The 26,667-nt window shown below is 40.2% G+C and overlaps 1 protein-coding gene across 1 annotated transcript in view; it reads left to right on the top strand.

The window, feature by feature from the left end:
• CPNE8 (copine 8) overlaps positions 1 to 26,667 on the top strand; it is a 424,222-nt gene that overhangs the window by 162,561 nt on the left and 234,994 nt on the right. The window contains exon 5 of the mRNA XM_075857239.1: positions 18,091 to 18,130. Coding sequence (XP_075713354.1) covers positions 18,091 to 18,130 — 40 coding nt within the window. The remainder of the gene's footprint in view (positions 1 to 18,090; positions 18,131 to 26,667) is intronic.

Genomic DNA, 26,667 nt, shown 5'->3' with positions numbered 1-26,667 from the left:
GAAAAAAGGCGATTTGTGAAATAAGCTTCTTCTATCGTAAGCCCTCCTACATCTCTATGTGATAAATAAGGCACACATATTTGGTATCCCCATGCACAGGAGAAGTGGAAGAATGGGAAAGGAGATGAATTTTGTCCGTGGTCTGTACTGTATGTGAAAAATGCTAGCATAAACTGACGCAATTGTTAAATTCTTGAATTTTTTTCCAATTTTGCCCACTTTAGAGAAAAAAATAAAAATTATGTATACTGACAAATAACACTAAAACAAAGCCCTATCTGTCCTTTAAAAAGAGTGTAAAATTCAAAGATGAACTTTATTCACCAGCAGAGTTATAGTCATCTAGAGAAGCGCATAGCAAAATTGTGAACTTTTTTCTGGTCATTTAGCTGTAAAACAGCCTTGTCCTTAACCGGTTAAAATCTCCCATTTATCATTTGTACCATTATTTGACATTAGTTCTGTCGCTGCAGAATTTACATTGTCCATTAACGTTGGACATTATCTGCATTTGTCTATGAGTTTCAAATTAATGAATGCTCTCTCAATGGTGGATCTGAGAGAGGCCGGCCGGCTGGAACGAGACCATGACACGCAGCTTCAGTGTTCAAACAGTCTCTGCCCACAGGGGGCGGATCCATCTTTATTTATAAGAAAATGAGAGTAGGTGGTAACCTCATACTTGCAAAGCATGAGCATTCTTAATATGGTAATATCCCAAAACTCCACATATATCTTTAGCCATAAGAAATACAATGTCAGCACGTTTTCTCACGTTGCCTTTGTAACAGCTGAAATGCAAAGCCATAAACTAAACGACTTGAAATAGAATAGCCATCCCCCCATGTAGGCTCTTGTTTCAGCAGGTCTTTGAGCTTTAGTGACAACTCAACTGTCCATTTAAAGCAATATATGTTCACACATATAAAGATAATTAAAATATCTTTGACAATTCCCTTCTTTTGAACATAAAATTGCTTAGCCATGTATTCGAATATTCGTCCGAGATTACGTTCTGGCTAGATCCCCTAGACCAGGGCATTTTTTTAATGCCATTCACCGCGAGACAAATACTCAGGATACGTGTCTAGCAATAGGTGAGTGCACAGCGTTACATACTGTACACACCTGAAGATTTAGGGAATTACAGGTTTCACAATTCGGGCAAACCCATCTATCTTGGTGGTTTTCTACGACTTGACAGATAACTTTATCAGGTGTAGAAGCATTTAGTGTCACATAAACAGGTGGCTCTGAATGTTTCCTCCCACCTCGGTTCTTAGGGTGGTGGGTGGTCTGGACCACATGAATTTTAATATCCTGTGTTGTTTTCTTAACTGCTGATACTTTTGCGATCAAACATGTTACATAATATATCTCTATCTAAGTAGCTGGTTGTAGTCTAGCTAAGGTACATACTCCTGGTCTCCTGGGTGGCAACCACTTATATGCCTCGTACCCACATATATGACATACATGTTGGGTTGAAGCACATCCCTGGAGTGATTTAACACTCCTGCAATCCAGGAGAACAAGATCATGTCCCGTCCGGTGGCATTCATCGATGCCACCCCCTTTATTAGTTAGATTACCTCGTATTGCACCCTCTAGACCCTGCGTCATCCATTTTCTAGCTGTCTCTGAGCACTGGGAGCTGCCAGTTGCTCTTATCCCCAGACTGTACATATTCTGTGTCTCTTCCCTCACAGCTGGCGAGGTTTACAGCATCAAACAACATGTCATTTTTATTAACCTGACCCATGTTTACACATCACACACTGTCATTGGGGTAACATCTAATCATGGACGGCGGTATTCCTGGCCTGAGATCTATTTTCCGCAGCGCTTCCCTCTTTGAATATCTTAGACGGTGTAAACAGACAGGGGACCAATACCCCCGCTGCTATTACAAGAGGACAACTCCAGGAGAGTAAGGGTTAAGCGCTAAGGAAAAGAGATGGGACCGCAAGGCCAAGCAATAACTTCATCTATCTTCAGATATGGCATCATCTTTGAATAGAGACATATACAACAGTCCAGCAATGTAGTCAATACTGATATCACTTGATGTTTGATAAACGTGTCATTAAACTCTTCTTCTAGCTCATCATTTAGACAATAGGTAAAGTAGAGATGACAGAGAAGATGAAGGTCAGCTGGAGCTTGACGAGACTCATAGTTCATCATCGTGATTGAGGACCTGTCAGCAGTGACCGGCGTGTCCAAGTTCTTTCCTTCCAATTTAACGGATGTGGAAGTTGTGAGCTGGACTTGGTACGGAGCGTCACAGTGCGGCTCTAGTGCTTTATGGTGTCTCTTTACACACGCCCAGTCCCCTGGCTGTATACAATGTCCTCCTTTCGCTTAGGTTCTGGAATGGAATCATAAACATATTTATACATCTGCGTGAGCTGTTTCTTCAGAGCTCCCACATAACGGGTGAGGTCAGAGGGCAATGGGCAGGCGCTCAGTCCAGGGTTTATGAGTTTCAGCCATGACCTTCTGGATTTTTAACTTAAAAGTCCCATTCCACCTTTCTACCTTCCCATTGCTCTTGGGATACGGGGTGTGAAAAGCTGCTCTATACCCAGGACCTGCAGGATGTCTCGGAGTTCCTCTCCAGTAAAGGGAATTCCTCTATCACTTTCTATTGTCTCAGGGACCCCATATCTACATACCACTTCTGAGAGCCATCTTTTACTTTTGCTGTGGCCCTCGTTACTGGCCACGCCTCAGGCCACCCAGAGAACAGATCTACACGGACCGGTACATGTTCATACTGTCCCACCTTTGGTAACTGAGTCAATCTGCAGTCGCTGATATGGGTGGGCCGCCTTTACCATATGCCTTTTTGCAACCCGCACAGTTTTGCCTATGTTATGGCAGACACATATCATGCACCTCTGGACAAATCTGGCAACAGCACCTGCTGAAACCCCGGGGGTACCCACCATTTGGTCACCATTGCACTCATTCCTTCTCTTGACACCTGCGTTGGTCCGTGCATTAGTTGGGTTATCATGGGGAAGAGGACTCTGGGTAGGCACATCCTGTTACCCACCTTCCATATTTCATCCTCCCCTTCACTGGCACCTTTTGTCTGCCAATGTCCTTTTTCCTCTTACATGGCTTGACTTTGTAGTCTACTTAATATTATAATGTCTATGGGACCAGATACTATGCTGGTCAAGAATACTACGTCCTCCTCTATGAGGGACATGAGAGCCGCAGCTTTCGCAGCCTTGTCTACTAGTCTATTTCCCCTTGCTTCGGGGGTAGTTTGCATTTTAGTAAGAGCTTGCACTTTACGTATATTTACCTGCTTTGGCAGTGTCAGAGCCTCAAACAGTTCTCTCACTCTCTCAACATTATGGGTTTACCCGTGGATCCAGCAAAATCTCTGCTCCTCCAGATTAGGCCATAATCATGTGCAATACCAAAAGCATATCTAGAGTCAGTATATATATATATTTGCGGTTTTACCTTCAGCCAGTCTACACACCTCAGCGAGCACCTTCACCTCCACCTCCTGTGCTGACACGGAGGATGGGAGTGGTTGTTACTTTATTACCTCTGTTTCGGTAGTGACAGTATATACCCAGTCTTGTAGCATCCTTCATGGTGGTACCTGGAACCATCTACAAAAGAAACTCAAAAGCTGGATTAGATATTGGATTCTTTGTTACATTTTTTTTATGTTTTTATCTCTATTGGCATTCAAGACAATTATGTTGATGATCTGGGTACTAGGGAATCAAATGTGCTGAGAAATCAACTTCCCACCAGGCTGGAAATTCACTGTCTACTATTTCCTGCGACTTATCCCATTCCCTCTCAAGTCCCCCATTGACCATGTATCCTTATCTTCCTCCTTTGTTGAACCCTGCGGAAGCAATGTAGTAGGGTTTAACACTGTACATCTCTGTATGGTTAGTTTTAGATGGGGTGATGAGACTGGTCTTATACTTTGTAGACATATAGAGAAAAAAGATTGGAGGGAACCTCCAGCTCACCTTAGGGCAAAAAATGAGTTTAATGCCTGTTGCGCCAGGATCCTCGTGTCGGCACACGTCGGTAGAGACACAGCAAACGATGGGTATGATCCAGCGCAGGGAAAAATAAATCGAAATTCCGGATGGGTTAAAATGGAAACTAGTTCCAATTTTATTGGTATGGAATAAAAAACGCAAGGAGAGCTAACTCCCGCAGAGGAAAGGTGGATAAATGGAGAGAAGATAGGTGTGTGGAGCCTACGCGTTTCAGACGATCTCCTCGTCCTTAATCATGGCTGAAAAGTAAAGTAAAATTCCATTTTAACCCATCCGGAATTTCGATTTATTTTTCCCTGCGCTGGATCATACCCATCGTTTGCTGTGTTTGTAGACATATACTTAGTGTGTGCTTGATGAAGAATCTCACTAACAGCATGGGGCACCCTGAGAACTAGAGGCTAATCTTAGCACTATGTCTGTTGTCTTGTCTTTGAGTAGAGCAGCTGCTGCTACTACACAGATACAAGACGGAAGGTACAATGCTGTTTGGCATTCTTAGGGAGAGGGGCTTATAAGAACATACACATTTCTTCAGTACCTCGGCCTCCAAATACTTGTCTTATTTGGTTATCAATACTTTTCAACTGTGGGAGGCTCGGAGGGCACTGCTTCAACTGAGGTTTGGGGATGTTTGCAAACAATTTTAACAGTCACAGGGGCCACAGACATGCGTCCTACGTCTGTTTACCCTGTGCCCAGAAGAGGGACAGGACCGCCCTCAATAAGCCTGAGATGTGGGGTCTTCCTCCTCTCAGTGCAATCCCCATAGAGTGCTGCACACATAAAATTTTGCATATCATCAGTAACTTCAATCTGTCCATCAGCCTTATATTGGATGACAACCTGAATTGCTGCAAGGATGTCAGAAACTATAAGATTGACTGGACAGGAATCTGACACCATACACGTGACAACAGCTCCTGTGAATGCTGTCATCTTATTTGCATTTTCATTTCATAAAATATATTCCCAACATGTTTGTGTGTGTGTGTGTGTGTGTGTGTGTGTGTGTGTGTGTGTGTGTGTGTGTGTGTGTCATGTGCATATGTAATGTATATACCATCATTCAACAGAAAGGATACTCTTATAATTAAATAATAGAGCTTTGCAAAATAGCAAAATATTTGTTTCCTTAATTAGTATATGTCAATTATTAAATAAACTAATCTATTAACACAAATGATGAAACATATTGTGCACTATATGCGTCATCATATGCCAATAGAAACTTTTTAATATCAAATGATCATAAACTAAAATGTAACAATGACATAAAAATCTTTCTTGTTGACTCCCTTCTCATGTGGTGATTTCAAAGAAACCATTTCCCTTTAAAAATAGTTCAGCACTCACACCAGTCACTCAATACCAGCTGTTCCCAGACACTCTCAGTGCTGAGAATCCAATCTCACACATTATATACCTTTTGTGTGTGACCTTATGTAAAACAAGTATAAAACTAGAGTGACTGTGTATAAACTCCTATTATTGGATTCTTCATCCAATGAACTATAATCATTTAGTAATGCGCATCATATTAAATTTAAATATGAATGAAGTTTTCCATTGTGGTCGACACATAAAACACAAATAACATAACATATAACATATGAACATAAAACATATAATACTCAATCCTGTATTCTTATTAGGCTTTTTTCCTCTTAATCTTTAAGTTACAGTTCTTATTTTGCACTTTCTGCAGACACAGCTAAACTACAGATAACAGAGAATGTAGCATTAACCCCTTACTAGCCAAAACTTATGAGCTACAACGTCAAAATGTCACCATGTGCTCCTGTCAATCAATGACAAAACCTCTTCACATGTTTTTTTCCCACAATGGATATCTGAGGCATGCTCTTGTAAGTAACACACGTTATTCTCTTATCATTATTTCTATTAGTCTAACACGGTTACTATAGATTAACAATAAATCTTGTTAGACATTCCATGCAATTATTAAAATGACTGTTAAATAAACCAAAAAGGAAAAAGATTTACAGTATTGTTTAAAATGTCTTGGAAAACTCCTATAACGAGAGGAAATTTCATTAGTGACAATTTAGGACAGATGATATACAGTATATTCCAACAAGCAGATCTGGATAGAAATACATAAGAATCTTCACTTTATCAATCTCACTTCTTCTACTATCCGGGTCATTACACTTACAATTCTCCTATTGGCTTTATTTATATTTCTAGCCAATACCTAATCCACGTCTATCTCTCTATGAATAATCCCTGAACATTTCACCCAATGTTTCCTTTTTGGGAAGTGAAGAATTAATTGATTCCTTTATGAATTCTGATGACGCCTTTCTCTCTATGTATGGCTAATAACTGATCGCATGTCACCCCTGGAAACCTCTTGTTTCTGTAAGCCTTTGGTTTATAAAGCTGTACATAGAACAATTATACGTTGGCACATTCTTTTCTTCTGGAATGTCTCTATCTATAGAAATAGACGCTGGTCAATTCTTACTGACAACTGACAACTGTGTTTCCATGTGTTTTTTTTTTCCGTTTTTTTTCCCTATTTTTGGTGCATTCAATCACTTCTATCTGTTCTCTGCAACTCTGTCTATTAATCCAGGGCCCATCATCTCTCAAGAAACCATCCCATCCAGTATAGCTGAAAACTACCTGCTTGGACATTCTCGATTTCTACGTTATTTTCTCTAGGTTCTAAACTAAACCTTTTCCCACTTAGTTTCCTAACAATATCTGCTGCTGTTTTTCCACACCCTATACCTTGGGTGTTATGCCCCAATTCCCGGCTGGCCAGCACTTTACCTTGGGCATACTTTGAATCAGAAGTCCCCATGCCCTCTGCTAGACTTTCGGCTTTCTTAGTCTGTCAATGAGAATTCCCTAGGCACTCTGCTAACTCCTGTGTTTAGTATGTCCGTAGGGCTCCTCAAAGCACTCTGCTAAATCCTGGGCCTATTTCTAGTCTGTCATGGTGGTTTCCCCCTCACGCGCTCTGCTAAATATTCTAGACTGTCATGGAGTTTACCCCCCCACGCGCTCTGCTAAATGTTTTAGACTGTCGTTGGGCAACCACGTCTCTGATCCGGTCTCCTAAACAGCAGCCAAATCACAACTATTGTCAACAAGATCACAATTATTGCAAGTCCCTCGGTGCAGTGTACGTTAACCTACTTTATGTTGTATTTAAAGGGATGGGTGTGATTTATAACTGTCTCACTGTCTCAGGGGCCCGTGGATATTCCATAAACTTTCTAGTTACAGAGATGTTACTTAATAATCAGCAACTCATTCAGTTCGGGCATCCGAGGATTAGCCCACATACATACTCTTACTTCCGGCCAGGTGCGCCTCCTATGGGTCACAGTCTGGATACGCGAAAGTCCTAACAATCACTTGGGCGGGGATGGTTACCCGTCACTTCTGCAAGGATCAATTTGCAACCTGATCTTAATACATACTAAACCCAGGGGCCGGAGGGAACACTTCGGACAGGCCGTTTTAGTGTTATCTCGGTATTTGGTTGTTTCTGTATGTTTTGGGATCAGAAAACAAACGCTCCCTTATGTCAGCCTCTCACAGATACACTCACAGATTCATTTCTACTCACACACCTATTCCTATAATTCATACATACAAATACTCATAGACAAATGGTGTTCATGGTTCCCAAATAGTCAAAAGAGACAATACCTGGACGGCAGCTAAAACAAGAGAGAAGTGCACAGTAAGAATAACATTTCTTACTCACCGGTTTTGTGTGCAGTTCTCCATTATCTTAGCCGTCATCCACCTTCGATTGTCGCCTTCGATCTATGTTGAGAATCCCGGACAAGAGCCCCCAAGTAATGTCGCTGCAGAATTTACATTGTCCATTAACGTTGGACATTATCTGCATTTGTCTATGAGTTTCAAATTAATGAATGCTCTCTCAATGGTGGATCTGAGAGAGGCCGGCCGGCTGGAGAGAGACCATGACACGCAGCTTCAGTGTTCAAACAGTCTCTGCCCACAGGGGGCGGATCCATCTTTATTTATAAGAAAATGAGAGTAGGTGGTAACCTCATACTTGCAAAGCATGAGCATTCTTAATATGGTAATATCCCAAAACTCCACATATATCTTTAGCCATAAGAAATACAATGTCAGCACGTTTTCTCACGTTGCCTTTGTAACAGCTGAAATGCAAAGCCATAAACTAAACGACTTGAAATAGAATAGCCATCCCCCCATGTAGGCTCTTGTTTCAGCAGGTCTTTGAGCTTTAGTGACAACTCAACTGTCCATTTAAAGCAATATATGTTCACACATATAAAGATAATTAAAATATCTTTGACAGTTCTTCCCAGTCCATATCCTGAATTGCAGCCCTCATCCTGGGGAAATTGTCCTTCTTAAAATTAAGTGTTTTTGCCCTCCCAGTCTGTGTTTTTGTTTTTTTTACAGTATAGGTGTAATATAACGATATTGTGATCACTGTTACCGAGGTTTTCACGAACATTGACATTCTCAACAAGCTCTGCATTATTAGAAATTACCAGATCCAACAGAGCTTCACCTCCAGTCGGGTCTTCCACAAACTGGGCCATAAAATTTTCCTGCAACAGGTTGAGGAAATGTCTCCACTTTTGAAGTTGAAGTAGATTTACAGCCCAGTCATGTGAAGAGTCTAGCCATGTTTCAGCAACACCAACTGTATCTATATGTTCCTCCAGTACCAAGGCCTCTAGCTCCTCCATTTTGCTTGCTAGACTTCTGCCATTTGTGACAATACACTTTAACTTGCCTTCCAATTTTTGTAAATGTGAAATGCGATTATTTGGGCGTTTTTGTTTTCATTGCGGTTTTGTAACAAGGATCTCCTTATCCTGTTGTCTAGTCCTCTCCCCACAGTCTATTTTTCGCCCCAACAATATAGTCTCACCCCTCTCTAACCTAACTACCTCTTTATTTTCTACATTGACCTCCCTCCTCAGCCCTAGTTTAAATACTCCGCCACCCCAGCTAGAATTCTCTCCCCCAGCACAGCGGACCCCCTTCCATTTAGGTGCAAATCATCTGCAGAACACAGTTTGCACCCCAATGAAAAATCAGCCCAGTGCTCTAGGAATCCAAAGCCTTCTCCTCTACACCAAGACTTAAGCCATGCATTTAACTTCCTGAGCTCCCGCTGTCTTTCCTGTGATGCGCATGGCACAGGCAGTATTCCTGAGAATACTACCTTGGAGGTCCCTCCCTTCAGCTTGTAGCCTAGTTTTTTTAAATTATTCTTAAGGCTCCTCCAGCTACCATGTATTCTGTCGTTGGTTCCCACATGGACCACGACAGCTGGATCATCACCAGCCCCTCCCAGTAATTTATTCAACCGTTCCACCACATGCCGAACCCTGGCACCAGGGAACCAGCAAACCATTCGGTTGAGGAGGTCTATCCGTCTTCCTGATTATAGAATCCCCTACAACTACCAATTGTCTTGCCTTACCTGCATTACCATCCCGCTGACTACTAGCTGGGCTGTTCTCCCCGCTGTTAGGGAGATCCGTATCCACTAGGGCTGCCATTTCTGAGACCGACAACCTTGCATCATTACCCACCTTGGCAGTTTTGCTTGGAATATCAGACACAGGATTGGCCTTCCTTTTCTTGGACTCCTTTCTACTGCCCCTAACTACATTAACCCAGCTATTTGCCTGATCCTGCTGACCCATGTCTTCACCCTCCAGTTCTACCCCACTAACTGCTTGCTCAGTGAGCAGCATGCTCCGCTCAAGGTTGCCTATCTTCCTCAGTGTTGCATTTTGCTCCTCCAGATCTCTAATGCAAGCTTCCAGGTGAACAACATGCTCAGATCTGCCAAAGAGGTATTCACCCTGGAACACCGGCTCCAGTCGTGCATACATATGGCAAACTGTGCACTGAAGAAAATCTCCAATCTTGCTATCCGTTATCCCAGTTACAAAAACAGTGAACTTACAGGGACTTTAACTCCTTGTTTTAACTCCGGTTTAGTAACTCCACTTGATCCACAAGCCACTTAATTTAGCAAGGCCAAAACAGAGCAAGCTCAACTGAGGCTTGCAGGCTAATTTATATCACCTGAGAGCAGTTAATCCCTCCCCCTAGTCAGCTGCACAGCAGGACAGAAGCTAAGAAGAAAAAAAGGGTTTTCAATTCTGTCAGTTTTTCTAACTTCTATTATCAAGCACTCAATTCATATATCAAACACTGTTTCACACACAGGAAAATAGCAAACCAATTCAATTTAGTAACTCCACTTGATCCACAAGCCACTTAGTTTAGCAAGGCCAAAACAGAGCAAACTTTAAAAAAGTGAAAGCTTTAAAAATAGCATAAGAAATGTAAGTTACTTAGAGTTGTTTGTATTTCACTTTTTGCACCTTTTTAGTTTTATCATTGTTGTACTGTATTTTGTTGTACAAGGTCTACACAAGATTACAATGTAGTTGTATATTGTTTAATGGTTTATTTTTGAGCAAAAAAGGCTTAGTTCTGTTACTAGGCTATTTACTGCTACCGAATGGCAGACATAGTTTACAGTATACCTTAACTGTTTTCACCATGTTATTCATTAGAACATTATCCTGCTTTTTTTTTTTTTTTTTAAATCAAATTGACTAAAGAACTAAGTATTATAAACTAGTGTATATATTCTGCTTTTATTCCCAAAAATTATATTAATTTGTTTATCATATTATTTTTCTGCTGTTTTTCCACAAGAGGACTGCTCCTTGCCAGCTCTTCACAGAATGAGAGGGTATACTTTACAAAAGAGTCAATGGAGTCTAGAACTAGAGAGAGGCAGTGACATCACCAGCTCTTCTGAAATGTTTCAGTTGACTGCACTCTTTCCAGGCAGTACTGTCATTCTGTCACACCTGTAATTTGTCATCCTTTATCTTCTAGTCATCATGAGGATTTAGCAGGTTCACTGTTGAGCACTGTAAAACAATATTAGTTATTTATCTATGTTTACAGTTTAGCCTAAATGGCTGCTAGATGTCCGCAAATGTGTAAACTGCCACAAAAAAATATTCAAAGATGTCACTTTCATGTGATATTGTCTCTTTAAATAAGCTCCATTATGCCATTATATAAAAGGATTGCTTACTTAAAAGACATTTATCTCGAATAATACACCATTCCTTGCTATTTTCTTCCAACATACTGTACACTTTGTGACTTTCATATCTCTAAAGCATTCTGTCGTGCCTTGGCATGAATGTGTGAAACTCATGCTTTCATGTCCTCTCTCTTTGTCTTTGAAGTTCTCTTTCTGATCTCTAATTAATTTGAAATTGTGGGCACTCTTTGTAATGGTGTATAATGTCTTTAACATTGTTATACCATATAATTTAGCATGTGATGGTGATAGATTCCATATTTATATAACAATATCAATACGGTATTATATATCTTTATTCAGGGCTGAGGGGATAGCTGCATTTTTTTTTTTTTATATAACTTTCTGACCTGACCGACCAGGTCACTCACGGGGTGAGGGTTCGCCAGCGCTCCTCAGACTGCCGCTCGCGCTCTCCACCTCACAGCACAAAGTGCATGTGAGGAGCAGGAGGATATTTTTTGCTGTAGGTCGTGCCACAGAGCCCTCTCGTACATAGCACCCCCTCAGTACATTGGTCTACTTTTAAAAGTAGGAAAATGTACTGATGCATCCGACAGGGCTTTGGCTGCAGGAGTGTTTGTTTTTTTTTTCTTAAAAATAATAAACTGTGACCTGATCAATAATAGGGGAAATGGGCCCGAGTGTTCATGTGGGGGGCAGGGGAGGGAATGTTAATGGGGATAGCACTGAGCATTTCTTTTAGGGTAAGTTCACACATGGTGTAAACACTGCAGATTTTCCGCAACTGTTTTCATTGAGAAAAATCCGCAGTGTGATAAAGTAGCAGCAAAATGGATGAAATGTGAGCAAATCTCATCCACACACTTAATAAAAAACCCACTGAAAACCTGTTCATACATTTAATCTGCAGCATGTCAATTTGTGTTGCGGGATCACATGTTTTTCAGTTGCAGGTTTTCCCCACTGAATCTATGGCAGCACCAACTCCAAATACGGCCCTCTCTTTATTCAGTCATCTTCATGTTTAGTGCCCCCCCCCCATAATTTTATGTTTTGTTTATATATTTTATTCATTTTAAATACTAGTATATTAAAATAAAAATCATTAATATTCATTTACCATGTCTCATTAAAAGTTATTTCTTATAGGTTCTGGGGAAAGTGGTTATTTGAAGAGAGGCTTAAAAATATAGACAAAACTCTGAATCTTCTCAAATTTGATTTCCTTCTGAAGTTGCCTAGTGGTTGAGAACCTTGAATCAAACATAGTCTTGCTTCCAGAATTACTTAAGGCCAGTTTCTCAGGAGTGTAATGTAGGTGAATTTTGGCACCCATATTATGGTGGCAAATCCTGGAACTATGCTGTTAGTTTGGGTCCGTATTAGGGTCGTGTGAAACTTTAATCTCTTAATCATTTTATAGTGTGGTGTGGGTAGGAGCAGGGCCGGCCTTTGGATAGATGCCACCGTGTCCGAAATTATCTTTCGGCACCCACCCCATCATAAAAAAATACCCCATAGAAAAGTATAATGCCCCCCACAGTACAATGCACCAATATAGTGCCCCCACACAGTGTAATGCCCCTTTAGTGCCCCCCATACAGTAAAATAATATTTTATAATATACTATATTATAACCCCTTCAAGCACACAGTATTTGGTCCTCTAATTGTGCCCACACAGTATTATGCCCCCTCCCCTTGCTGCCACACACAGCCCCTCTTGAAGATAGGGCCCACCTGTAGATTGTACCATAGAGCCTCCCTGTAGACAGTGCCAGAATCCCCCAACTCCTCCTTGTAGACCGTGCCATACAGTCCCCACCTGCTCCTTGTAGACAGTTCCATACAGCCCCCCACCTCCATGTAGACATTGCCATAAGACCCCCACCGCCCCCTTGTAGACAGTGCCCCCAAACAAACAAAATTTTTACTCACCTAGGCCCCAGTCCCGATGAACTGAGCTGCTCCATGTCGGGATCCTGTAGCTTAGTACAGAGTTTCCCAACCTTTTTTCCTCAGAGCACCCCTACCAAAAATTGTTTTGAGAAAGACAGCAAAACAAGCACTACACTCTTAGGATATGTACACACAGCGTTTTTTGTAAGGCAAAAAAAATCTGCCTCAAAATTGCTTCACAAATTTTGAAGCAGATTTTGAATTTGGCTTTTTTTTTTCCGCTTTTTTTAAGCCGTTGAAGCTAATGCAAAAGACGCAGACAAAAAAAAGCACCAAACGAGCGCCGCAGGTATTTTCTATCTCCTATTAATTTCAGTTGGAGGTCAGAGGTGTATACCACTTGAACACTATCCTCCCCCCACTCACAGTAAAATGACCATCAGCCCCCAGTCACAGTAAAATGACCATCAGCCCCCCACTCGCAGTAAAATGACCATCAGCCCGCCACTCCCAGTAAAATGACCATCAGCCCCCTACTCACAGTAAAATTACCATTAGCCCCCCACTCTCAGTAAAATGACCATCAGTCCCCCACTCGCAGTAAAATGACCATCAGCCCCTCACTCGCAGTAAAATGACCATCAGCCCCCCACTCGCAATAAAATGACCATCAGCCCCCCACTTGAAGTAAAATGACCATCAGCCCCCCACTCACAGTAAAATGACCATCAGCCCCCCAGCCCGGCACTCACATATTCCTCCTGTAGATAGTGCCACACAGCCCCCTGTGCGTAGTGCCATACATACCCTTGTAGGTAGTGCCACACAGCCCCTTGTAGAGAGTGCCACACAGCCCCCTGTAGGTAGTGCCACACAGCCACCTGTAGATAGTGCCACACAGCCCCCTTATAACTAGTGCCACACAGCCCCCTTCTAGGTAGTGCCACACAGCCCCCTTCTAGGTACTGCCACACAGTCCAAAACCCCCTTGTAGATAGCTCCCCCACTTCCTGTAGATAGCGCCACTGTAGCTCCCTGAAGGAGCGGAATTCCCCTGTGAGATTCCACTCCTGGAGCACTCCACTTGATGTCTCAGTCCATATATGGCCAGTGACATCAGGGGCAACTCCTAAAGCGGAATCCCCGTCCACAGTGTTGCCGACGTCCTGTCATTTATGGACAGAGACATCAATTGCTCCGTCCTGGAGCGGAATCCCCAGCCACACGGGGAATACGCTCCTTCAGGGTGCTACAGTGGCGCTAGTAGATAGCAGAGCGGGAAGACACCTCCCTGCTGCTATAGTTGCGTTGCTAACGCAGTGTCGCTATGGCTGCGACAGCGGTAGCGACGCCACTGAGTGAAGAAGTGCCCAGGCGGAAAGGTGGCCCTGAGTCTCCGGGCCTAGTTCACACATAGTTTTTTGCACGCAGAAAAAAATCTTCTGCAAAATTCCTTCAGGAATTTTGAGGCAGATTTTGACTTGGCTGCGCTTTTTTGCCGCGGTTCTCGTGCCGTTTTTCGCACGTGGCCATTGATTTCAATGGGAGGTCAGAGGGGAGCCGTGGCAATAAAGGACATGCTGCTTTTTTTCCCCGCAAGCGGCTTTGAAGAAGCTCTTTCACCAGATTATAAGTGCCCTATCTCCTACATAATCTGATTGGCGCTGTAATCTAGATAACAGCAGTGGTTTTTATTTTGAAAAACAATCATTTTTGAGCAAGTTATGAGCTAGTTTAGATTTATGCTAATGAGATTCTCAATGGACGACTGGGCGTGTTTTTACTTTTTACCAACTGGGTGTTGTACAGAGAAGTGTATGAGGCTGACCAATCAGTGACCAATCAGTGACTAATCAGTGTCCTGCACTTCACATTGTTCCAGTCCAGCATGATCCACAGCACAGTGTGATTGTGCAGTGAAAGAAGTAAACACGCCCAGTTGCTAAAAACACAATACACGCCCAGTTGGAAATAAGAGAAAACACGCCCAGTTGTCCATTAGAAAGGCTCATTTGCATAAATATTAAATTCCTCATAACTTAGCCAAAAATGATCGTTTTTCAAAAAAAAACAAAAAACAACTTTACTGTTATCTACATTGCAGTGACGATCACATGCAATAGGAGATAGGGATTTGATAATCTGGTGACAGAGCCTCTTTAAGGGGCCCGGGGAAAAAATCGCCTCTGCCTTCCATTGACATCAATGGGAGGCAGTTTCGGACGTTTTTTGGTGCAGATTTTGACGCGGTCTCAATTGGTTCCAAAAAGCTCAGTGTGTACTGGACCTAACCATCCACACTATTCTGTCCATGTCATCAGGTTTGTTACACTCTATCACCAAATGAAAACAAAGTGCTGCATAAGCCAAAAATTCTATTTAGGGTATCTTCAGACGATGCAGATTTGTTGCAGAAATTTCTGCAACTGAAAATGTGTTCCATACATCTGAGCAGTGTTGGTTCTACAGCATGAGCATGGATTTCTGCATGTACCATTCAGATTAATTAAACAGTCACAGAAATTTCTCCAAAAATCTTCAAGTGCTTCACACAGTTCTTCCCAGCCTTATCTTTTAAAGGGTTACTTTCTAAAGGAGAATATAAAAGCTCAGTAGAATCAAAACTTTTATCTCTTCTGGTTTTTTACTGTCTCTGTTGTCAATGCTTTTGATTTGTAATGGTAAACTTTATCAGGGTTCACAGATGTTTTAGATTGTAAAACCTAAGCTACTGTTTCTGCAGCGTCTGTTTTAGTATATTGTAATTTTAAAATTTTTACATGTGTACATTTTTATACAACCAGGTTTTACTTATGACAAATTTATTGAAAACGGCATGTTATATGCGTAGAGATGCTATTTTTCCAATCTACTGGTTACTGTAAGGGTATGTTCACACGCTAGACTAAAATCGTCTGAAAATACGGAGCTGTTTTCAAGGGAAAACCGCTCCTGATTTTCAGACGTTTTTTAAGCCACATGCGATTTTCGCTGCGTTTTTTACAGCCGTTTTTGGAGCGGTTTTCAATAGTCTATGAAAAACGGCTCCAAAAACGGCCCAAGAAGTGACCTACTCTTCTTTTTCGCGGTCGTTCTTTGACGCAGGTGTTTTTCAAAACGGCGCTCGAAAAAACGGTGCGCGAAAAAACGGCCCGTCAGAACAAAACGCCATTTTTTCCATTGAAATCAATAGGCAGATATTTGGAGGCGTTCTACTTCCGATTTTTCGGCCGTTTGCGGCCTGAAAAACGGCCGAAAATAGGCCGTGTGAACATATCCTTACTTTTAACCCTGAAGTACAGACATTATAACTTATAAAAATGTTTGTTTCATTATTTCCATCAAGGTGTAAAAGTAGCCAAGTATTAAGTATGATTTTTCAAACTGTGACTGTATTTAGTGGTTTATATGTGGAACTAAAGATTTAGTTTGATAGTGTTAATTAAAAAAATATATATATACAGTAAGTATACTGTATGTGTTAGAATTAATATTTAATTGTAATAATTTAAATTACATGTAAATTTAGGTTTACCTTTAAAAATACAGTAATTTTACAATATAGACTTATACACTGAAAAGGGAAAGTAAAATAATATAATCGACTTGCATTGAATTTCTGACTCAACTAATGTAATCACATATCTAATTGCCTTCTCTGTTGAGACACTTATTCAAAAGTAAATTATGGAATACAGTCCCTGCTGGTAAAAGTCATGCTCAAGTAGCCGTTTTTGTAAATTTTGACTGGAAGCAAAGAAAGATGAATATCTGTCAAGGTTGTAGGCAGTATCTTTCAAAATTTCTCACTCCAAACTCTCCAAGAGATTTGCATTGTCATGAGTTAATGTGTGCCTAGGCATAGGCTGGTCATACAGTTGGCTGACAGCTATTCCTTCCCTCTTACATATGCATGCTCGTCTCGGCCGAGCGTGCATGTGTTTTCAACAGGGAGAAGAGAGAAAGCCGCTGTCTGACTCCTCTGGCTGCGTCTTATCTATGAATAAACAAACGAATCAGCCATAGTTTTAATTCAAGATGCCCGACCCTACTTTCCCCCAGCATCTACCGTCGGGAGAGACTTGGGATGCCGCCATAAAGATTAGATGATCCGCTGGTCTCGGCCAACTAATGGAAGAAAATACTTGAAAAAATGCCATGAATAGTGTGCCATAAATTAAATCTTTCACTATGAAGTCTCATATTTCACCATTGACTTAAAAGCTAACATCTAGCCACAGGGTTTTTGACCAGAAAAAAAGAGTGAAACCGGCCTTACCAGCTATCTCCCATGACTTTGCCACAAACAAGAAATCATTAGGATCCACTGAGTAAAATCTCATATCTGACTGGCTTTAGGTTGTCTCCATGGTCGTGTTTTCCATTTTTTACATTTACAACCAGCTGAATTATAAATGCAGATGTTGGCCATGATCAGTACAGCATGAGTGATACAAAGTTTCTCAGTTTTAGATGCCTATGTTGAAATTGTGAAATTATATTTAAAGGAGAACCTGTGCAATAAATAGGTTTAAATAAAAACTATTTAAAGAAAATGACTTGCATTGTTTAAAGAGGAAAAACGATGTAATTGCCGGACAAGTATTGGTTGGTATATATGTTTTTGCTTTTTTTTTTTTTTGTATCCTGTATATAAGACATATAAGACTATGGAAGTGAATGAGACTGCACGAGAAAGGGAATTCATTGCGCACAAAATATGCTGTATTTCATTCTCTCTCCTGGGGGACAGAATCTTGCAATTCATAAGTATTACACTGTAAAGCAAGGGAATTTAAAGTTGTTAAATTACAAAATGTTGTGATGTCTTTTTACATGTTCTAGCAGTCATATACAAGTACTGACATTTTATTTAACAAAGTATATTTAGTGGATTTATAAATAGTACATTTCTTAAATTACTGCTATGAGCTGGAATGACAGAAACCATTTTACTGTACATATTAGTCGTTTTAATTGCAGTCGTAAAATAATGTGATAATTCATCTTTTCAAATACATTTTCTTTGCTTTATTTTTAGGTATGATGTTGACTCAAAGAGTCCCAATTTAGCAAAGCATGTAAGTCAAAATTCCATTATCCATCTCATTCTTCATACTGTGTACTTGAATTTTTTATAAAACCGTTAAGTTGTGATAATTAGCTACCTCCTTGCAATTTGGTGTGCAAATAAATGTCTGTTATTAAAATGAAAATATGGCAGTCAAATACAGCCATTTTTAGTGTGTTAATATTAACCCCTTCCCTCTTTAGCCACTTTTGACCTTCCTGACAGAGCCTCATTTTTCAAATCTGACATGTTTCCCTTTATGTGGTCATAACTTCGGAATGCTTTCACCTATCCAAGCGATTCTGAGATTGTTTTGTCGTGACACATTGGACTTTATGTTACTGGCAAAATTTGCTAGATACATTCAGTATTTAAATGTGAAAAACACCAAAATTTAGCGAAAAATTGCAAAAATTTGCATTTTTCTAAATTTAAATGTATCTGCTTGTAAGACAGGCAGTTATACCACACATAATAGTCGCTAATTAACATCCCCCACATGTCTACTTTAGATTGGTATTGTTTTTTGAACATCCTTTTATTTTTCTCAGGACGTTACGAGGCTTAGAACTTTAGCAGCAATTTCTCACATTTTCAAGAAAATGTCAAAAGGCTATTTTTACAGGGGCCAGTTCAGTTGTGAAGTGGCTTTTAGGGCCTTATATATTAGAAACCTCCAAAAAGTCATCCAATTTTAACCCCTTAAGGATGCAGCCTAGTTTTGGCCTTAGGGTTCAGAGCCCATTTTTCAAATCTGACATATTTCACTTTATGTGGTAATAACGTGGGAATGCTTAAACCTACCCAAGCGATTCTGAGATTGTTTTCTCGTGACACATTGGGCTTCATGTTCAAGGTAAAATTTGGTCGATATATTCAGTGTTTATTGGTGAAAAATTGCAAAATTTAGAGAAAATTTTGAAAAAATTGCATTTTTCAGAATTTAAATGCATCTGCTTGTAAAACAGACGGTTATACCACCCACAATAGTCACTAGTTCACATTTCCCATATGTCTACTTTAGATTGGCATTGTTTTTTGAACATCCTTTTTTTTTTCTTGGACGTTACAAGGCTTAGAACATAAACAGCAATTTCTCATATTTTTAAGAAAATGTCAAATGCCTTTTATTTAAGGTACCTGTTCAGTTCTGAAGTGGCTTTGAGGGGCCTATGTATTAGAAACCCTGATAAAACACCCCATTTTAAAAACTAGACCCCTCAAAGTATTCAAACAGCATTTAGAAAGTTTTTTAACCCTTCAGGCATTTCACAGGAATTAAAGCAAAGTGGAGGTGAACTTTGCAAATTTCATTTTTCTTGCGGAATTTCAATTTTATTCATTTTTTTTTCTGTAACACAGAAGGTTTTACCAGAGAAACACGACTAAATATGTATTGTCCAGATTCTGCAGTTTTTAGAAATGTCCCACATGTGGCCCTACTGCGCTCGTGGACTAAAACACAAGCCCTAGAAGCAAAGAAGCACCTAGTGCATTTTGAGTCCTCTTTTTTATTAGAATATATTTTAGGCAGCATGCCGGGTTTGAAGAGGTGTTGAGGTGCCAAAACAGTAGGAATCCCCCAATAGTGACCCCATTTTGGAAACTACACCCCTCAAGGAATTCTTTTATGGTTGTTGTTACCATTTTGACCGCACAGTTTTTTCACAGCACGTATTTGAATTGGGCTGTGAAATTAAAAAAAAATCATTTTTTCCAATAAAATGTCATTTGTGATCAAAATTTCTTATTTTCACAGGGAACAAAATGCTCAATTTTGTTGCCCAATTTCTCCTGAGTGCAGAAATATCCCATTTGTGGCAATAAACTGCCGTTTGGGCCCATGGGAGGCCACAGAAGGGAAGGAGCGCTGTGTGTTTTTTGGAGTCCAGATTTTGCTGGTTTGGTTTTCGGGTGCCATGTCGCATTTGCAGAGCCCCAGAGGTATCAAAGCAATAGAACCCAATCACAAATGACCCCATTTTGGAAACTACACCCCTCAAGGAATTCATTTATGGGTGTTGTGACTATTTTGACCCCATAGTTTTTTCACAGAACTAATTTGAATTGGGCTGGGAATGAAAACAAAATTATTTTTTTCAAATAATATGTAGTTTTGGCTGAAAATTTCTTATTTTCACAAGAAACAAAATACCCCATTCTGTTGCGCAATTTGTTCTGAAGGCCGAAATACCCCATTTGTTGTGATAAACTGCTGTTTGGGCCCATGGGAGGGCTCAGAAGGAAAGGACCACCATTTGGCCTACTGGGGATTTTCTAGTGCGAAGTCATGTATGCAGAAGCACCTGAGGTACCAGTACAGTTGAAACCCGCAAGAAGTGACCCCGTTTTAAAAACTACACCCTTAAGGCATTCATCTAGAGGTGTAGTGAGCATTTTGACCGGAGACCTACACCCCATAAACTGTAATGTGGGTTCTCCCGGGTATGGCAATACCCTACATGTGGCTGTTAGCAGCTGCCTGGGCACACAGCAGGGCTCAGAGGGGAAAGACGAGGGGGGATAAGCTGTGCGGAGGGCATCAGGGTAAGTAAAATTGGGGTAAATTATAAACCAAGGGATGTATGATAAATTTTAAAACACGCTTTCATACAGAGCTCTGGTTATTCGGGACACGTGTCACATTGATATATTGTGTCATCCCTTATCGCCCTCTTATAGCAGACTTTGCACCTCTTTTGGCTTTTTCCCTTCTTGCCAGTTTGGGGAACTTCTCCTGGAAAGTGTTGCCTCCCAGGTACGATGCGTGTGGCCCCGCTTCCAGAAGTACTGGGTGCCCCCCTTCTTGGTCCCTAAAGATTAGGTTCTTGATAATCACCTCTTGAAATTCCAGGAAAGTTCCCGTCTGGCCTGCACATCGACGTAGCACGTACGCATTGTACAAAGCCATCTATATGATGTTACCGGCCAGCTTCTTATACCACACCGCATGGCGCTGTAGGGCTTCAGGATTTGATCTGACAAGTCCATCCCTCCCATGTACCTATTGTAGTCCAGGATGCAGTCTGGTTTGGGGGTGGCCTTTCCTTCATATATCCTAAACCTGTAGGTATACCCTGATGCACTCTCGCAGCTTATACATCTTCACGCCATACTTTGCCCTCTTACCCGGCAGGTACTCGCGGAATTGAACCCTCCCTTTAAAATGTACCAGGGACTCATCAATAGAAATACACTTCTCGGGGTGTATGCTGGGGAAAACCGGGCACTGGAACGGTCTAATAGGGGTCTCCGTTTATACAAACGGTCAAAACTGGGGTCATCTCGGGGTGGGCACGGCTCATTATCAGTATAATGTAAGAAGCGAAGTATTGCCTCATTTATTTATTTTTTAAGGTTCCAGTTCAGTTCTGAAGTTGCTTTGAGGGGCCCATATATTAGAAACCCCCTATGAAATACCCCATTTTAGAAACTAGACCCCTCAAAGTATTCACAACAGCATTTAGAAAGTTTATGAACCCTTTAGGTGTTTCACAAAAATTTAGAGCAAAGTAGAGGTTAAATGTACATTTTTTTTTGTCAGAAAATCCTTTTTATACCATTTTTTTTATAACACAAAAGGATTTATCAGTGAAACGCAAATTAATACGTATTGCCCAGATTCTGCAGTTTTTAGAAATATCCCACATGTGGCCCTCGGGCGGTAATGGACTGAAGCACCGGCCTCAGAAGCAAAGGTGCACCTAGTGGATTTTGAGGCCTCTTTTTTATTAGGCACCATGTCCGGTTTGAAGAGGTCTTGTGGTGCCAAAACATTGGGAACCCCCCAAAAGTGACCCCAATTTGGAAACTAGACCTCTTGAGGAATCCATTGTAGTTTTCTTGGGGTGCATGCGGCTTTTTGATCTGTTTTTATTCTATTTTTAGGTGGCGTGGTGACTAAAAAACAGCAATTCTACTATTGTTTTTTTATTCTTTTTTTTTTACAGCGTTGACCATGCGCTATAAATGACATATTCACTTTATTATGCGGGGCGATACGATTACGGCGATACCAGATGTTTATAGTTTTTTTATGTCTTATGGCGTTTGCACAATAAAATACGTTTTGTAAACAATCATTCACTTTTTGTGTTACCTTATTCTAAGAGCCATAAGGTTTTTATTTTTCAATCAATAAAGCCGTGCGAGGACTTATTTTTTGCGTAACGAACTGTAGTTTCGATCAGTACCATTTTTAGGTACATGCGACTTTTTGATCTCTTTTTATTCCATTTTTTGGGAGGTGAAGTGACCAAAGAATTGTGATTGTGGTACGGTTTATTATTATTTTATTTTACGGCGTTCATCGTGCGGGATAAATAATGAAATAATTTTGTAGTTCAGGCCGTTACGGACGCGGCGATACCAATTATGTATAGTTTATTTGTTTGTTTATATATTTTTATTAATAATAAAGGACTGATAAGGGAAAAGGGGGGATTTTTACTTTTATTACTTTTAAATCTTTTATTTTCTTATTTTTACACATCTTTTTTTAACTTTTTTTTTACTTTATTACTTTGTCCCACTAGGGGACATGAGGGCAGGAGGCTCTGATCGTTATTCTAATACACTGCACTACATGCGTAGTGCAGTGTATTAGAACTGTCAGCTACTCACTGACAGCAAGCATAGTGGGTCAGGGGGTATAATAGTGGGGTAAACAATAAAATAATCCATAGATGTGTGTTACGCTGTGAAGCAATCCTTTCTGCACAGGCCGGTGTCGGACTGATAAACGGTGTCTTTACTTATCCCCCCTTTGGTCCACACTCCACACACCTTTGCAGTTTGGGGAATTTTGCTAGGAGGTGTTGTCCTGGTATAATACGGGCACCCTCGCTTCTAGCAGATATGTTTGGGCCCCCCCTTCCTGGTTCCCTAATTTTAGGGCCCCGGTAAATCGCCTCTTGACGAAATGTTCCCCTATGATCTGCACAACTGCATATTTTTTATTTCCTGACTTATGGAATCCTTAACTAACGTAATTTTTTCATATACGTAGTGGTATGAGGGCTGTTTTTTGCAGGACGAGCTGTGGTTATTATTGGTACCATTTTGGGGTACATGCAACATTTTGATCACTTTTTATCCTATTTTTTGAGAGGCAAAGTGACCAAAAACTGCAATTCTGCCATAGCTTTTTTTTTTTTTAATACAGCGTTCACAATGCATTATAAATTACATGTTAATTTTATTCTTCGGGTCAGTCTGTTTTACAATTTTTTGCACAATAAAATTACTTTTGGAAAAAGAATGTATTTTTTCTGTCACCATGTTGTGAGAACCATAACTTTTTATTTTTTTAGTTGACGGAGCTGTATGAGGGCTTGTTTTTTGCGAGACGAGCTATAGTTTTATAGGCACCATTTTTGGATACATGCGACTTTTTGATCACTTTATATTTAAATTTTTGTAGGGCAAAGTGACCTAAAAACAGAAATTCTGGCATCATTTTTTAAGGTTCTTTTTACGCCGTCCACCACGTGGACTAAATAACATAATATTTTTATAGTTTAGGCCGTTACGGTCGCGGCAATACCAAATATGTATGGTTTATTTTTTTCAATAATAAGGGACTTGATAAGGGAAAAAGGGCGATTGTGTTTTATTTTATTACTTAAAATTTTTATTATATTTTTTACAACTTTTTTTTTTTCACTTTTTTTTTATACTTTACTTTAGTCCCACTAGGGGACTTGAATGTCCAACTGTCAGATTTTTTTTCTAATACATTGCACTACCTACGTAGTGATTGGAGCTAGCTACGGTTCCTGCCGTTACAAGTGGATTACTTTCTTAATGGACAACTGGGCGTGTTTTTACTATTAACCAAGTGGGCGTTGTAAAGAGAAGTGTATGACGCTGACCAATCAGTGACCAATCAGCATCATACACTTCTCTCCATTAATTTACTCCGAGCTTAGTGACACTGCGTTGTTCACTATGTGCTGTCTTATTCTGACACATTAACGTTACTGCAGTGTCTTGACAGTGAATAGACATTCCTTCCAGCCAGGATGGGATGTCTATTCACAATCCCGACACTTTGGTCGTTTGTTTGGGACTTACAGCAGAGCAAAGCATAATCTCGCTGTAACCTGTCATTTAAAGCGTGATCTCGCGAGATTACGCTTGCTCTGCTGTAAGTACCACACAAGCATTACCGAAGTGTCGGGATTGTGAATAGACATCCCGTCCTGGCTGGAAGGAATGTCTATTCACTGTCAAGACACTTCAGTAACGTTAATGTGTCAGTATAAGACAGCAGATAGTGAACAACGCAGTGTCACTATGCGCTGAGTAAATGAATGGAGAGAAGTGCATGACGCTGATTGGTCACTGATTGGTCAGCGTCATACACTTCTCTTTACAACGCCCACTTGGTCAATAGTAAAAACACGCCCAGTTGTCCATTAAGAAAGTAATTATCATAAAGCGAAAATCGCTGATAACGTCGTAAAAATAGATAGTTTTTCTAAATAAAAAGCACCTCTGTCACCTACATTATAGCGACCATCTCCTAATGTAGGAGATAGGGCACTTATAATGTGGTGACAGAGCCTCTTTAAGTAAATTTTTATGACAAGAATCGACTTTGCAATTAATTGCAATTTATCTGATAACTCTTCATAACAATCTAGAGTTAATACAAATTGGCACTATAAAAACTGAAGCAGCAAACTTTGTAAAAACCTAAATTTGTGTCAGTTTCAAATCTTTTGGCCAGGACTGTACATGTATATTCTCGTGCTTATGGAAAAGGGTTGTTTAAAAAGCATAGCTATTTGCTTGAGCTTAGTTTGCAGTTGTTCCATGTGGAAAATAGATTAGATATATATGTATAAAGTACAAATCTTGACCACTAAACAAATCCTGCCAAATGATCACAGCTGCATGACACTCCCTGTTTCTGCACTGCAGTGTTTGGGGGGGGGGGGGGGTGGTTCCAGAGCCAAAGGCAGCAGGGTTACTTTTGGGCTTCTGGGTTACTCCTCCTGCAGCTTATGCGTTGTGGCAGCACAGGTTGCCGTGCAGTCCTGCTCCAAGGTTAAGCGTAGGGACCCACTTTAAAGAGGTCAACGTGATGTGGCAAGTGGGCTTATACCGTTTTATCAAAATATGTACTAGGAACCTCATGTTTCGTTTTTTTTTAATTATACTTGGCAGCAATAGATCACTATAAAATATTAAATGTGTGGACCATGTCCTTTTTTTTTGTGTGGATGAAGTAGTTAAACATTTATTAGTTAGAAGTTGTCCAGGAGTATACATATAAGAGAGTTGTTGTTTTATGGCATAGTGTAATAAAAGACTGACACCTATGTTTCTGAACAAAGATAATGCTTAGAATGTAAACATTATAGACTATACAGAATAAGGACCTGATTGTGGGTTTAGATTGTATGGCTGCAGTGTGATTGATTGATTGATTGATTGATTGATTGATTGATTGATTGATTGATTGATTGATTGCTCCAGTTTTTAAGGGCTTTCTGCATAGTGCAGTGCTGGGAGAACACTGAACACAGTGCTATCAGCATGATTCAATATTTACTAAAACACACCCGTCAGGAGAACTGACAGATCTTCTTCAAACTGTTTCACATTTAATTATACATAGAAAAAACAGGACTGTTTTACAGTTTTCTGCATGATGAAATCATGTATTATGAAAACCATATAGTATGCACTAAGATTTAAATTCCAAGGTATCATAATAATTTTTTAGGTTCCACTTCAGTTCTGAAGTCGTTTTGAGGAGCCTATATATTAGAAACCCCTATCAAACACCCCATTTTGAAAACTAGACCCCTTAAAGTATTCACAACAGCATATAGAAAGTTTATTAACCCTTTAGTTGTTTCACAGGAATTTAGAGCAAAGTAGAGGTGACATTTTAATTTTATTTTTTTTGTCAGAAAATCCTTTTATTTTCCAATTTTTTTCTGTAAAACAGAAGGTTTTACTAGAGAAACGCAACTCAATACTTATTGCCCAGATTCTGCCGTTTTGAGAAATATCCCACATGTGGCCCTAGTGCGGTAATGGACTGAAGCACCGGCCTCCGAAGCAAATGAGCACCTAGAGGATTTTGAGGCCTCCTTTTTATTAGGCACCATGTCTGGTTTGAAGAGGTCTTGTGGTGCCAAAACAGTGGAAACCCCCCGAAAGTGACCCTATCTTGGAAACTAGACCCCCATTGCAGTTTTCCTGGGGTGCATGCGACTTTTTGTATTCTATTTTTTTACAGCTTTCACCGTGCGCTATAAATGACATATTCACTTTATTCTGCGGGGAGATAAGATTATGGCGAGAATATATGTTTATAGTTTTTTTTTATGTCTTATGGCGTTTGCACAATAAAATACTTTTTGTAAAAAATCATTTACTTTTTGTGTTACCTTATTCTAGGAGCCAGAACATTTTTATTTTTCCATCAAGAAAGCCGTGTGAGGACTTGTTTTTTGCGTAGCAAACTGTAGTTTCAGTACCATTTTTAGGTACATGTGACTTTTTGATCTCTTTTTATTCAGTTTTTTG

The sequence above is a fragment of the Rhinoderma darwinii genome, chromosome 3 (genome assembly GCF_050947455.1).
Source record: "Rhinoderma darwinii isolate aRhiDar2 chromosome 3, aRhiDar2.hap1, whole genome shotgun sequence".
Classification (NCBI taxonomy): Eukaryota; Metazoa; Chordata; class Amphibia; order Anura; family Rhinodermatidae; genus Rhinoderma; species Rhinoderma darwinii.
Note: the sequence above shows the minus strand (reverse complement) of the source record. Positions and strands in the feature narration are given on the sequence as shown.